The sequence below is a fragment of the Diospyros lotus genome, unplaced genomic scaffold (assembly GCF_014633365.1).
Source record: "Diospyros lotus cultivar Yz01 unplaced genomic scaffold, ASM1463336v1 superscaf1, whole genome shotgun sequence".
NCBI lineage: Eukaryota > Viridiplantae > Streptophyta > Magnoliopsida > Ericales > Ebenaceae > Diospyros > Diospyros lotus.
The window spans coordinates 7240343-7256363 of record NW_026267104.1 but is presented as its reverse complement, the minus strand read 5'-3'; the positions used below and the strand labels follow the sequence as shown (position 1 = coordinate 7256363).

The 16021-nt window shown below is 38.7% G+C and overlaps 1 protein-coding gene across 1 annotated transcript in view; it reads right to left on the bottom strand.

Annotated features, from left to right (window-relative positions):
* Nucleotides 1-14705, bottom strand: part of LOC127793009 (phosphatidate cytidylyltransferase 4, chloroplastic) — a gene marked incomplete at its 5' end in the record, with an annotated part of 56329 nt that extends 41624 nt beyond the window's left edge. The window contains 1 exon segment of the mRNA XM_052323738.1: nt 14404-14705. Within this exon segment, the coding sequence (XP_052179698.1) occupies nt 14404-14705 (302 nt within the window).
* Nucleotides 14706-16021: the final 1316 nt, after the last annotated feature.

The following is a 16021-nucleotide window of genomic DNA, read 5'->3' as shown; positions in this document are numbered from 1 at the left end:
ATAAGTATCACAAAGAAGTGTGCTGACATCTACATTTTTAAACAAAGATGGAAACATGACACAAAGAACCCGGAATAAAGGATGACCTAAACGATGATGTTGAAGCCAAATCTGACTTAGGGTGGTACTATTGGACAACAAAGAAGTAAAGCTGTGAACCTTTCTCAACCCACCAATTTTGTCTGCCAATTCAAGATAGTAGAGCATATTGTTCTACTTAGCATGCTCAATCGTCCTCCCCAAATCTTGGTCCCAAAAAACACAATAATTTGGAAGAAAAGTTCCAAGACTGCAATTTGAGTCACTTAGCAGGTGTTGGACAGATATGAGATTTGTGGTGAGTTTTGGGACATGTAGGGCATTTTTTAAGGCTAGGGAAGGGTTAAGATGAATGTCACCCATCCCAACTACATTGATGGAGGATCCATCAGCTGTGATAATTTTTCGAGACTTGGAACATGGAGTATAAGTGGAGAAAAGAGTTTTAAGGAAAAGGTCATGTGATTGATTGCTCCATAATCAATTATACATGAAATGGGTTGGCTGTAATCCGAAGCACTAAAACCATGAGAGGCAAGAGACATACTTGATTGCGCAAATGTGCAAACACCGAGGTTGGTGGAGGATGTACCTATAGGTTCAAGAAAGGCCTTGTTATAACCCTAAGGTTCGGATGGGAATTTGGAAGAAATGGAGGGAAATTAGGCTGAAAGGGGGAAAAGATACAACAAGAATTGGGGAGATTTACAGAGAGAGAGAGAGAATAGGGAAATTAAGAGAGAATTGATGAGAGGGAAATGGGAGAATTCAATTATCATTCAAAAACATACCATCCTCTAACTACTCCAGCCTATTTATAGGCTTATAACTGGATATACTAACAGTTATAACAGAAAATACAATCAAAAGAAAAAAACATATAATTCATATGACTATTATATCCTTGGGGATTCCTTGGGGTCGTGACAATTCCCCCCTCCTTAAAAGAGTTCTTGTCCCCAAGAACTTACAGCTATCGGTCTTGCTATTCATCCAATCCCTACCTTCATGATTTGATGGATTCTTCTTTCTTTCCTTCTCCTTCTAGGACTCTTCCTCTTCGCTCTTATGTTTCTTTGCTTTTGCTTTCCCTGCTAACATAAACTGTAGACCTCAAGGATCTCCATGTCAACGCTCCCTTTCTAGCATCTGAACTCCTAAACCATATGGCAACAGACTCTTTTTCCATTATCTTCTGGGCCATATCACTGTTCTCCTGTTTATTCAGTTTCAATTGCTCCATTTCTACTAGAGCCAACACCTATAACTGATCTACACCCATTGTAGTAATTGTAAAACTGCGCAAAGCAGCAGTAGGATTGTGCAAGTCCTAAGCCTCCCGCTTCTTTCTTTGGTCCAAGTCCTAGTTGCATGGTTGTCTTGTAAAATCTTAAGAAACCCTAGGAGAGGTGATCAAACAGAAGAGAAAACAACAACTAAACAAGGAGAGAAGAAATTGCACTAACTTCGTAATTCAGATTTAAGAATGAAAATCACACTTACAAGCAGCTAGCTTTGTTGTTTATATAGAAGACAGCTAAAGTGCGCCTAAACAACTTAACTTAAAACAAGGCGCAAAGCTATAAATAAAACTATTGGATGCTATAGTACAAGATGCTTGAACATTCCCCCTCAATTAGAACTCTCCTGAACTGCAAGATGATCTCCTGAACTACAAGATACAGTAAGATGCTTTAACATTCCCCCTCAATTAGGACTCTCCTGAATTGCACCCTTATACACTGGAGAAAACTTTAAGCCAAGCTTGATGCACAAAAACTAAAAACGGTCCTTAGTTAGCCCTTTTGTGAAAACATCAGCAATCTAATGTTTTGTAGGCACATATCTTATTTCTATTTCATCCTTTTCAACCTTTTCTCGAATGAAGTGAATATCAAGCTCTATGTGCTTAGTTCTCCCATGGAAAACTAGATTTTCAGCCATACTCTTGGCAGCCAAATTGTCACTCCACACAATAGGCTTAGAAGAAAGAGTATCTAAATACCCCAGTTTTGAAAATAATGGCTTCAGCCATAGTAATTCTGTTACTCCTCGAGCTATAGCTCGGCATTTAGCTTCCCCTACTGACCGAGCAACCACCGTTTGTTTTCTAGAGCCCCAAACAATCAGATTATAGCCAAGAAATGCACAAAAACCATTGGTGGAGCACCTTGTAACCTTGCACCCTGCATGATCTGCATCAGTGTAGACTGAAATAGCTAAATTTCCAGGTGAGGGAGAGAATAAAAGACCATAAACCACTGTGCCTTTCAAATATCTAAGCAGCCACTTACAGGCAACCCAGTGCTGCACTTTATGAGCTATCAAAAACTGACTTAATCTATTAACCACAAGGGCAATATCCGGCCAAGTGTAAGTCAAGTATTGAAGAGAGCCAATTAGGGTTCGATACAAGGATGGATTAGAAAACATATCACCTTCATTTGTAAGAGAAAACCCAAAAGTTGCAGGTGTAGCACAAGATTTACTGTCATACATGTCAGCTTTCTTCAATAAATCCATAGTTTACTTGGCTTGAGTTAAGTAAATTCCAGTTGTATTTCTAAAAGCCTCAAACCCTAAGAAATAATTGACTGAACCTAGGGTTTTTAATGCAAATGTTCTGTCCAAATCTTTAATACACAGCTGAAAAGCAGTAGAATCAGACCCGGTTATAAGAATATCATCAACATAAACCAAAACAAACAAGACATAAAAGGTTGTCCATTTAATAAAAAGAGAAGCATCTAATGTAGCTCTAGTAAAACCCCAACTCTGAAATGCATATTTCAACTTTACATACCAAGCACAAGGTGCTTGTTTTAAACCATATAGGGACTTCCTTAATTTGCAAACATTAGAGGGATATTGGGAACTAACAAAACCCTTAGGTTGAGTCATGTAAACAGTTTCTTCCAAGTCACCATTTATAGCATGACAAAAACATCCATTTTGTCATGCTATAAATGGATGTTTGTGTTTGGCATTCTGGTTTTGGTGCAGTTGCAAAAGCCTTGAACTATGTACTGATCAAGCTCGACAATGGGAACTACATCTTTTGGAAAGCTCAAGTTCTAGCTACTATTCGAGCGTTCGATCTAGTTCAATTTCTAAACAATTCGACACCTCCTCCAAAGTTTATTATGGATCCAGACAGTGGCGATGCTGAAGCTACAAAATTGAATGATGACTACATGGATTGGTTGCGGTCAGACCAGCTTCTTCTTGGCTAGCTTTTCTCAACTATTGATAGAGATGTCCTGGCACAGGTGATTCATTGTGAATCATCTGCTAAGGTATGGTCTACCTTGGAGAAATTATATTTTAAACAAACTATTGCAAAATCCTTTCAATTAAAGCAACAATTACGTTCAGTAAAGAAGGAATCTCTATCTGTTAATGACTATATTTTAAAGATCAAAACGATAGGCCATGCTCTTGCAACCATATGAGAACCTCTTCCTAATAAGGAGCTATTATTAGCTATCTTAAATGGCTTAGATCATGATTATGAGACTATTGTTAGTCTCATAACATAACAGATGGATGAAATAGATCTAGAAAATGTGCAATATCTCCTTTTGATGCATGAACAGCGGTTAGTCACACAGAATGTGCCACATTTGACAACTGCTTTTGATTCACCTATGTCATCTTCAATGTCAATTAACATTGCTTCTTATTTAGCACAAAATGGAACTAGATCTATTCCAAACACTAGAGGAGGTTATAATAATCGAGGAGGTCAATTTGGCACTAGAGGAGGTAGAGGGAGAGGTAGATCAAATGGCAAAAGAATTTATTGTCAGCTTTGCGGAAAACCAAGGTATTTTATGGATAAATGCTATCACAGATTTGATAAAAAAAAATTATCGAAGTTCTGGTCCTAATTTTGGAAGAGGAAGTTCAGGTGGTCAAAACAATTTTCGTGATTCTTAGGCATACCTAGCTTCTGTTTGGGATTCTAGTGAAGGCTACATGACTGATTTAGGTTCATATCATGGCACTGCTCATGGCACCACACCTCAATCATCTGAACCTTCATTTTTACCTTATGATCAGTCTGATCCTTCCTGGTTTGTGGATTCTGGAGCCACAAATCACATTACCTCCAATGTTAACAATCTGTCCAATCATTCACCTTCTCATGGCAATAACAAAGTCACAATTGGTAATGGTAAGTCTTTACCTATCACAGCTATTGGTACTACACAAATTTCTTTCGTTTCTAATCCTAAATCTTTTCTCTTTACCTCATGTTCTTCATGTTCCTCACATGAAGTAAAATTTGATTAGTGTTTCTCAATTAACTCGAGATAATAATGTTGTTACTGAATTTGATTCACATTCGTGTGTTGTTAAGGACAAGGATTCTAGATAGATGCTACTTCAAGGACATCTTAGGAATGGACTCTATCGACTGAATTCAGCTTTTGTTCCAGCTGCATCCAATCACTCTATTCATTCTATTGAGCCTATTGATTCTGTTCAGTCTACCTTTCTTTCTACATGTAATAAACAGTACAAAAATCCATGTAATAAGCACTCATTTTGTCATGAGTTGCCAAATCATTGTGTCAATGTAGTTCAAACTGGTTCGGATGTTTGTAAACAATGGCATGCTCGCTTGGGGCATCCATCAACACAAACTCAAATCAAATGGATGTTTACCCACAATCATAGATGTGTTTGGGATGTTCTTGGTTATATCCCATGAAACTCAAATCAGATGCTCTACCCACATTTATAGCCTTTCACAAATTTGTTGAACTACATTACCAACACAAACTAAAAGCTTTACAAACTGACAATGAGGGAGAATTTAAGGCCTTTTTACCTTATCTTAGAAGCTTTGGGATTCAAGTTCGATTTTCATGTCCATACACACATCAACAAAATGGTGTGGCTGAGAGAAAATATCGTCATATAGCTGAAATGGGATTAACTCTATTAGCTCACTCTCATATGCCTCTTAAGTATTGGGTAGAAGCATTTCAAACCGCAGTTCATATCATCAATTTGCTGCCAGCATCACCCATAAAATTTACCGGTCCATTTCAGTTGCTGTTTGGGAAATCTCCCAACTATTTACTTCTTCAACCACTTGGTTGTGCTTGTTTTCCCTTTCTTAAGCACAAATTTTCCTTTCATACCACCATACATCCTATGCTCACCCAATCTAAAACACAAAGACTTGTTAGTGCCTCTCCTCATGCCTTAATGAGTAGCCTAGAACCATATTCAGTTCATGAGGCTTTGCTAGATTCTCGATGGTTGAAGGCTATGCAAGAAGAATTTGCATCCTTGAAGAGGAATAAAACATGGGATCTTGTTCCCTTTTCAACAGATATGAATATCATTGAAAGCAAATGGGTGTTTCAGGTCAAATATAAATCAGATGGTTCTGTTCTTAAGCATAAAGCAAGATTGGTAGCTAAGAGTTTCTTACAAACACCTGGTGTAGACTATGCTGAAACTTTTAGCCCTGTTGTGAAAGCTCCAACAATCAGAGTATTATTTTCCTTAGCTATCACTTTAGGTTGGGATATTCAACAAATGGATATCAACAATGCTTTTCTAAATGGTGACTTGGAAGAAACTGTTTACATGACTCAACCTGAGGTTTTTGTTAGTTCCCAATATCCCTCTAATGTTTGCAAATTAAGGAAGTCCCTATATGGTTTAAAACAAGCACCTCATGCTTAGTATGTAAAGCTAAAATCTACATTTCAGAGTTGGGGTTTTACTGGAGCTACATCAGATGCTTCTCTTTTTATTAAACGGACAGCCTCTTATGTCTTGTTTGTTTTGGTTTATATTGATGATATTCTTATAACCGGGTCTGATTCTACTGCCCTTCAGCTATGTATTAAAGATTTGGACATAACATTTGCATTAAAAACCCTAGGTTCAGTCAATTATTTCTTAAGAGTTTGAGGCTTTTAGAAATACAGCTGGAATTTACTTAACTTAAGCCAAGTACACTATGGATTTGTTGAAGAAAGCTGACATGTATGACAGCAACTTGTGCAACACCTGCAACTTCTGGGTTTTCTCTTACAAATGAAGGTGAAATGTTTTCTAATCCATCCTTGTATTGAACCCTAATTGGCTCTCTTCAATACTTGACTTACACTCAGCCGAATATTGCCTTTGTGGTTAATAGATTAAGTCAGTTTTTGGCATGTAAGATCTTAAGAAACCCTAGGAAAGGTGATCAAACAGAAGAGAAAACAACAACTGAACAAAGAGAGAATAAATTGCACTAACTTCATAATTCTTTAAGAATGAACATCACACTTACAAGCAGCTAGCTTTGCTGTTTATATAGAAGACAGCTAAAGCGCGCCTAAACAACTTAACTTAAAACAAGGCGCAAAGCTATAACTAAAACTATTGGATGCTACAGTACAAGATGCTTTAACATGTCTTTCATCAATGGCAAGGAACCTATCTGCAACGTCATCCTCATCTCCCGATGCTACTCCATTGGGTTCCTACAAATATAAACTGTGATCCCCACCAATATCCATGTCCGATCTCTCTTCATTACTGAAGGTTTTAGTTACAACTGGCCAGTCCAACTTCAATCTTTCCTCAGATTCTTGCTCGACATGATTTGCAACCTTAGAGGCTCCTTCAATTTGTTGGTTGCTACTCTCAATAGATCCATTAGGCTGTAGCTTATGCTTTCTAAAAATGGCTTCCAAGGCGAGTTCCTAAAACCTTGCTTTCTCTACCACCTGTTTCACGATTGCAGGCATCATCATCTTGACCATTGACCTTAGTTTGCCCTTCAGCCCCTTAATAAAACTTGATACAAAATAGTGCTTTGTCAGAGCTGGTTGAGAACTCCACATTAGGGACCTTAGCTCCTCAAATCTAACCAGAAAATTTGCCACCGATCCCTCCTACCTTAATTTGTTGAACTCCTTAGTCACATTAATCACGTTCTTCTCCCCAAATCAATCATGTAAATTTCCAGCTAAATTAGTCTGCCTGGCCTCCCCTTCCCTAGGCACTAGGGTATGATGTGGAGTGTGGGAAGATGAACCTTTTACCTGAATTTCTGGTTCCCACGCCCAAAGTTCCTCTATTTCTTGTAATCCAAATGTCCTAGGAAGGATGCCATGGTTGGGAAGAATTGGATCAGCTATTGCCCGAGAGGAAAATCCATCGATAACCGGACTTGAGGTAGGGAAGACAACATGTTGAACATATTGTGGATCCGTTGGCCATGTTGCTCCATCATCTTCCGATACCTCTCCAAGTCTCTCTGCACTCCTTCTTGAGAGGTAGCTAGATCCTCCTGCATATTTTCTTTGTTAGCCGCACTATCCCCTCGACTATGGGTCATCGCCCCAAGCCTGCGTACACTTCTTACCCAATCACCAACCACTGATTTGTCGAACCTACGTTCACGTCAAGCCTGGATCGTCAGACATCGTTGCTCAACTCCCAAACCTATCTGCCAAGGATTGTCGAAATCACCATAACTGAATTCACATGAATTCAATTCGCTCCACCTGAAGCTCCCCCCCCCCTTTGTAATTGATCGACTCTATTGTTCGATCAATTATACCGAGCTTTCGGAAACACCTACTACACTCGACCAATTCCGCAATCTATTGTCGGAATCGAGAGATCGGCATAGATCACCTGAACTTGCCTATTGTTACTAGATTCGTAGTCGCCTTCAAATTCTAAGAATCTACCTCTGTCGAAATTTGCTGCACGGAATCGCCTTGGTTAATTGCTAAAAACTTTCGGATCATAACCGTGGATGATCGGCTCTGATACCAAATGTTACGACCCTAGGGTTTGACTAGAGTTCGAATGGGAATTTGAAAGAAATGGAGGGAAATTAGGCTAAAAAGGGAAAAAGATGTAGCAAGAATTGGGGAGATTTACAGAAAAAGAGAGAGAGAGATCAGAGGAAAATTGAGAAAGAATTGATGAGAGGGAAATGGGAGAATTCAATTATCATTCAAAAACATACCATCCTCTAACTACTCTAGCCTATTTATAGGCTTACAACTGGATATACTAACAGTTATAACAAAAAATACAATCAAAAAACGAAACATATAATTCATATGATTATTATATCCTTGGGGATTCCTTGGGGTCGTGATAGGCCTTCAGCTTTTCGATGTCTTGTTTATCAAGTCCATTGTGCTAGAGGTTTCTTGGGATCCCAACTCCTTTGACTGAGACAAATTTTCTTGTCCCTTCCTTTGTTCGCCATATCCACGATCAACCTCTTGGGGTCTACCATGGAGCTTATAGCATTCATCTTTAACATGGCCCTTTTTGTTACAATAGTTACACACAAGATTAAACTAGTTGTTCTGCTTGGATTCAGATTTCTTACCCTCTAAATGCAAAGCAACTTGCTTGGCTCGAGGATTATCCTTGTAGCCCTTTGTTGTTAACGCTGATCCTTCCACCACTTGATCCCTAAGCATCACATCCCTTCTACTTTCCTCCGCCCAAATGATAGCAATGGTCTCATTTAGCAATGGTAATTCTTCTTTACCAAAGATTTAAACCTTGACTCGATCAAATTCAGGCTGAAGTCCAACCAAGAAATCATATATTCAATATTTTTCGATAAACTTCCTTGGAGTAGCAGCATCATCTTGGTCTTTCATTGGAAGGGATCGATAGTGATCCACCTCCTACCATAAATTCTTCAACAAATTCGTATACTCAATGATAGAAAGATTACCTTGCTTGGCAACCATTAATTTGACCTTGATCTCACAAATCTGGGCCGAGTGATTCTTCTTGGAGTATGTCTGTTGAATAGTGTCAAGCCCTCAGATAGAGGATTGGGTAATGGAGGGAATTCGGACTGAATTCCAAGAAAGAAAATAGGAATTAAGAAAGAAATAGAATAAGGGAAGGAAGGAAGAGCGAACGAAAGGGAATGAGAGACGAAAATGAGAGAAAGTCAAGAGAGAGAATTGAAGTAAGAACTTGTTATTATCCTCGATGCCCTCTCTTATTACACCAGCCTTCTTATTATAGACTCTCTTCTAACTAACCTGCAACTCCCTAACAACATTAAGCTACCTTATAACTCCCTAATCATCTTACAACAACCACCCCTTACAGTAGTTATAGCTCTATTTGTCCCTTATACCCCTAGGTTCGTAACAATTCCCCTCCCCTTGAGGAAATTCTTGTCCTCAAGAATTTGAAACAACTATACCTTCTTCATCACCCAATTCCAACTGGTTCTTCTTCGTTTTCATCATCTACATCAGTACCTTCCATTTTCAGCATTAATCTTCTACATTAATGCCCTTGTCTGTACTTCTCACCACACTTGAAGCATAGGCCCAATTGTCTCCTCCGCTCCATAGTTTGATTCTTGTTTTGCCCCTAGACCCATAGCATTGTTGGCCCCTCCTTGATTTGTTACCCCTGCTACAGCCTTGAGATTACCCAGTGTTCTAAAACGCGTTAGGCGCTAGTCGGGCGCCCGACTGGGGCCTAGTGCCTCAGGCGCCTAGGCAAGGACTAGAAAAACTATTTTTTTTTTTTTTAACATTTTGATGTTATTTTTAAGTAAATTAAAGTTGAATCAACAAGTGAAATAATGAAATTAAGCTTGAGAAAATAAATTGTTGTTTGCCAAGAGCCAACAACAGCAAGAAGCAGCAATAAGAAGTTGTTATAAATATTAAATAACATTAACAAATATTAAAATATAAATAACATTTAACTTGTTTGCTACAAATATTAAAATATTTAAAACATTAATAAATATTCAAACAACAAATTCACACATTTACAAATATTAACATAAATAACAAAAAGAAGAGAAGCAACAACAACGCTTGCTACTTGCTTATTACTTATCGCAGGGTGAGGAGTGAGGAAGACAAGAGAAAGAGCTGGAAAGTAGAGTGGAATGAAGCTCGACAGCGAGTCCACCATTCACGACGGTCGGCGGCGGTGTGAGACAAGAAGGCTAACAAAAATGGAAAGCGGCGACGACAACTCCGCAAGAGACGGCAGCAGCGTGCGACGAGAGAGGCTGAGACAGAAAGGGCAAGCGGCAATGGCGACTTGGCAAAAGACAGTCAGCGGCGGTGTGTGAGAGAGAGAAGGGGAAAGCAACGAGAGAGATAAGAGGTAAGGGGAAACAAAAACCCTAATTGGCCAGGCGGTTCACACGACTAGGTGCCCGCCTTGGCCGATTAGGCGCTGCCCGATACCAATTAGCCGGGTCGGCACCTAAGGGGGCTGATTAGGCCATATTCGCGACGGCCAGTGTCTGCCTAGCGCCTAAGCAGCCGCCCAAGCCGAGTTTTAGAACACTGAGATTACCCTCAAACTGTGCGTTTAGACCTTTATTAGCTACGACCAAGGCTATGTCCATGCCTTGTTCTTCTTGAATACAGCCTCCCATGTCAATTCTTGCAATCGGGCCTTCTCTGCCACTTGTTTAACTGATGATGGACCTAGCATCTTGACCACCGATCACAAATCATCTCTCAACCCGTTAATGAAACTTGACACGAAGTAAGGCTCAGGCAAGCTCATATAAGCCATTCCTATCATAGCCATTAATTCTTCGAACCTCCTTAAGTAATCTTCCACCAACCCATCTTGCCTCAATTTATTAAATTCTTCCACTGTGTCTACCATGCTCTTCTCATCGAATCAGCCACACAGCTCTTCGGCGAATGCCACCCAAGACACTACACCACCCTCCGATTGCTTCTAGCTTTGGTACCAGGCGTTGGCAGTGTCATTGAGATACGTTGTAGGCATCGTCAACTTCTGTTCTTCTCCAATTCGGTACAATTCAAAGAACTGCTCACAACGGCAGATCCACCATCTTGGCTTCACCCCCTCAAAGATTGGAATTTCCAATCGAGATGTGGGGGTATGGCCAACACTCGAAGAAGCCGGACTTCCGACCCTGATCTTGAAGGGAAGTCCTCCGGTAATCAAAATTGCAACAAGGCGAACAACATGTTGAACATGCTGTCAATCTTCTACCAGTAGTAGTCTGCCCATTCTTGGCCCTTCTCCAGCTCACGTACGCTATCCTTCAGGGCCTCCATATCCTCCCGACTTTGGTCCTTCATTGCCACAATACTAGACTCCAAGGCCTCCATGCGAGACTTAAGTTACTTAAAATGCGTACCTTCTACCATGGCTTGGGTTGAAATTGTCACTTCAGAATTGCTCCTGCTTCGTGTACATTCTACCTTGTCTTGGTCACGCCTTGGGTCCCGCTCTCGTCGACGTTTGCTAATCTGATTCCCCTTTAATCGCTTGCAATTCCACATCGCCCACGCCAGCCCCTCCTTCTAACCCAATCACCAACCAATGGTCCGAATTCACAATCTCAAATTTTCTTGATTCCTAATCGCACTGTACTAGCTTCTGTCTGCCACTTCCTACTTCAATTGCACTGTCTTCAATTGCGTGACCCATTTCCGATCGACGATCAGTTAACGCCTTCAATTGCGCGACCCAATTCTGATCAATTCTTGTTGAAATTTTCCGTAGTCAGCCACCTCCTTCAATCGCGCCCGAGAGCCACCGAGGATCACCGGCTCTGATACCACTTGTCAAGCCCTTAGATGAAGGGCTAGGTAATGGAGGGAATTCGAACTAAATTCCAAGAAAGAAGATAGGAATTAAGAAAGGAACAGAATGAGGGAAGTAAGGAACAGAATGAGGGAAGTAAGGAACAGAGAACGAGAGGGAATGAGAGACAAAAATGAGAGAAAGTCAAGAGAGATAATTGAAGTAGGAACTTGTTATTATCCTCAATGCCCTCTCCTATTACACCAGCCTTCTTATTATGGGCTCTCTTCTAACTAACCTACAACTCCCTAACAACATTAAGCTACCCTTATAACTCCCTGATCATCTTACAACAACAACCCCTTATAGTAGTTATAGCTCTATTTGTCCCTTATACCCCCAGGTTCGTAACAAATAGTCTCCCAAATCTCCTTTGTTGTGGACAAGAACATACAAGTATCACTGATTTTTGGTACCACTACATTCCAAAGCCATGCCATGACCATCAAGTCTTGTTCATCCCATATTGCAAACTTAGGGTCATCAAGTATTGGTCACGTGCCATGAAGATGACTAAGTTTTCCTTTCCCTTTGAGAAACGTTCGAACTAGTTGTAACCACTTTATAATTTTTTCCATTCAATCTGTAAGAGGAATGGAGATTCTGCAATTCCCTCGATAACTGCTTTTTCAATTGGAACAAGAGTCGTGGACTGATACTAGCAGATTGATCAGATATGACGGTACAGGGAGGGTGAAAGATAGGCTTCAACTATTGAGGGTACGATGGCAACGAACACTAGATGTCAATGACTGGGTTGGGATGTTGACCGGCAGCTTAAAGAGGGGGGTATCTATGACAACAACGGCAACTCAATGCCAAAGATGACGAGACTAGCGACAACAGCCCACAATTGAGGGAAGTGCACCACAAAACTTCAACATTGGCAGAATTTGGGAACGTGGCAGTGGCGATCAAAGCCTACAATAAGGACGCCAAGAAGCCCTAGAAACAATGAAGTCAAAACAGCCAGCAATGAAGGCCGGAGAGACAAATGAGCCGGAACATAAGGCAACGAAGGCCGGAACAAAAACACCCAAGGAAGATGGCTCTGATACCACTTGGAGAAAGTTAATTTTTCTTCACATTTCAACATGGCTGTACATAGACAGAACATATACACAAAAAGAAATCTAGTCACATCTCTAAACTAGGAATCTCCTAAGAATCAGCAATCAACTGATCTAGAGAAATTTAGAAACTGTAAAATTTCCTAGCTGTACATTGCCTAAAATAGAGAGATCTTGGAATATTCTGACAGGAACTGTTTTGCTTAGTATACTCAACACAGCCACAAGATCAGAAGTATTGCTTTTTCAATTAGATTTGGAAAAATAAAAGAATTTTCTTGAAATACATTTTTATTATTTTAAAACTAAAAATAAGTTTTCTTGAATAACTCAAGAAAAACTTCCTAATAGACAAAAAAGCAAAAAGAAAAACTTCCTTGTATAAAAACTCATGTATATTGCTTCTCCCAATTCCATCATAGTACATGTTGTCTATTCACTGAGTTTCAGCTCATTCATATTGTATATGTATAAATATATATATATATAATATTTGTTTCCAAATCATGGTTCAAATATGGAACTAACACGTCAGATAGTCTGAGCAATTCATTTCAGTTTAATCATTTTGATTTTGTAGGGCCCAATTTTGTTCTTGTGGGCATTAGACATTTTCTTAGTTTTGATAATCTTAGCAGTTTGTTCCAATTTCATTACAGGTAGGTTGTACAGACATATATTCAGTTTGTTATTATGTAATGAATATTGTTATGGCTTAGTTATTGGTTATTATTTGTTCCTGTCATGATATAGTATGCATAAAGGCTTGCTTAACCCTAATGCCCCTATGGTTCAGTAAAGGTTAGGTGCCAATTGCAAAAAAAAACATAAGAATATCCATTCTTCAACTCTACTCCCCAAAAGAATTGCTACTATTGAATTCTTAACCACCATCTCATCTAAAAAGCTTAAGTTGTTACATAAGGAGTTAGCTTTTTCTTTTTATATTATTATTTTTACTCTCAACATGCTCCCTCACATGTGACCAAGTTTCATTACATAATTGGTTCAAGCACATGCAACAATTTAAATCTTGGGTTAGTGATGAGGTTTGAATTTAGAATCTTTTCCTGCTCTAATACCATAATGAATTATTAACCACCATTTCATCTAAAAGCTTAAACTGTTAGATAGGGGATTAACTTTTACTTTTTATATTATTATTTTTACTAACTGCAACAACACTAGAACCAAAAGCTAGAGTATTGTCAATATTGTAAACCTAGTATCTTTTTGTGACATTCACATCAAAATCATAGTATAAAATGAATGGGAAGGAAGTCAAAAAGTTATATATGGAACGAACAAGTTGAACTTGTGTTAAAATCAACTGAAAAGCACTACTTGATAAATTCCACAATTTTCACCTAAAGCATTCTCACAACTAGTTTAAACAACAAAAGCTACAATGCAAAGTACTGCATAAAGATCACTTATCATGGGTATGCAGAAAAGTGCAGCAAACAGATATTTATGAGAAGAAAAAATGTTCAGGTAAAGTTGAATGAATCACTTAAGACAATATTTGGTACTCAATAATAATTGATTTCTCTAGCATCTAGCTGTTAGATTTAGATTGCACAAATTGTAACACCTTGTGCAAAATAAAAATAATTGGATACACAAAAGCGTTAAAATAGAGCTTCTATGAGTAACAAACATACAGAACAAACCTTACAATGTAAGTATAGGCATTAAAGTGCAGATAACAGAGCAGACTTGTGATACATATTGAGGTGGAGGTGTCATTCCTGCAGCAATTCCACGACTCCTTACCAGCTCAAAGTACTCCCGTGCAGCCACAAAAGCCGCAGCAGCAACAGCCACTGTGAAAACCCATCCTCCAGCCAAAATGATACCTCCACCAGAAATTCCAATTGCAATCCCAAAAACAACCCTATTCTTTAACTGTTCTGCTTTTTGTTGGGGCTCTGTAGGTGGATCCTCCTCCATTAATAAACTACGGCCCTTGTCAACTTTCTAAAACATAAACATCTCAGTGTTCCCATCCAGTAGTCTATTTAGACTTAAAAGAATATGAAAGTATTAAAATCTGGAAAAACACAGTTTAGGAAATTTACAATAATCGCTTCAATTCCAATGATTTATAAAACTTCACTTACTAAATAATCTAAAAAGAGAAAAGTTACATATCTTCCGCCCACAATAACTGTTGTTTATCCAGAATTCTAGAATCATTGGATCAAATTACAAAATGCACTGTTCAATTTAAAGTGCAAAATTATCTAGAAAGTGGAGAGACAGGTGCCTTTGGCAGGTTTAACATACTGGGTTTCCAAGAACAATTTCAACCATAACAACCATATGATGATGATAACTACTGCAAGAAAAGTTTCATGGCCTGAAAATTCTGAAAGATTCTTCTTAAGTAGGACCTTAGGAATCAACTACATCCAAGTGGCATGGTTAAAACTCCAGTACACAATTTGTTTCTCTTAGCTTTTGTTTGCTGAACTCATTGTCATGAGAATTCCTTTAGTTATTTTTATCAGCTGTTGATTCTGAAAAAGGTATCGCATTACTGTTAGGCCTACTTTTGTTGGACTGTCCATTTATATTATTTTCCATCTAAAAGGAACCTCTCCACTTCCATGGAGCCTATCCCTGTTGAAGAGCCTTTAATGGCCTCCTTTTTAGATTTCTTATATAGTTGGACCACAAGAACAAGAAGGTGCCCAGCCACTAATCGATCAATTTTTAGCTTTGAAACCTTCTTTTTGTGTATGAATGGCAGCTTCCCACGAGTAGCAACTCTAGAAAGGTACAATGAATAGCCAGGCAACTTGGGTTATTTTAAAAATACTTTAAAATGACAAGGGATGGTAGTAGGGTTCATTATTGGTTGGACAACAAGGGATGGCAATTGACTAGGTATGGACTGATGTACCTTCCCCCATACCCATATCCCCTTCCTAATTCCCATACCTGTAGAGTAATATATTTAGTCTTTCATCCCTATCCCCGTCTAGTAATGGATAACTATCAGATACCCATATCAATTCAAGTTTAAATTAAAATATATACATTTATTCAATGTTTACCTCAAATTCTAAACCAAATTTTGATATATAACAAGGAAAAAAAATTATAACACCAAATACTTATAATAATAATGCTCATAACAACAAAATAGTAATTGTTTCAACTACCTACTGTCATTAAGTCAATCACATCTGTAATAATATCGTAGCTTACATATTATACAATATGAGCTACAAGATTAAAATAATATAAGCTACAAAATTGTAGCCTATATTTTATTTGCATATCATTGG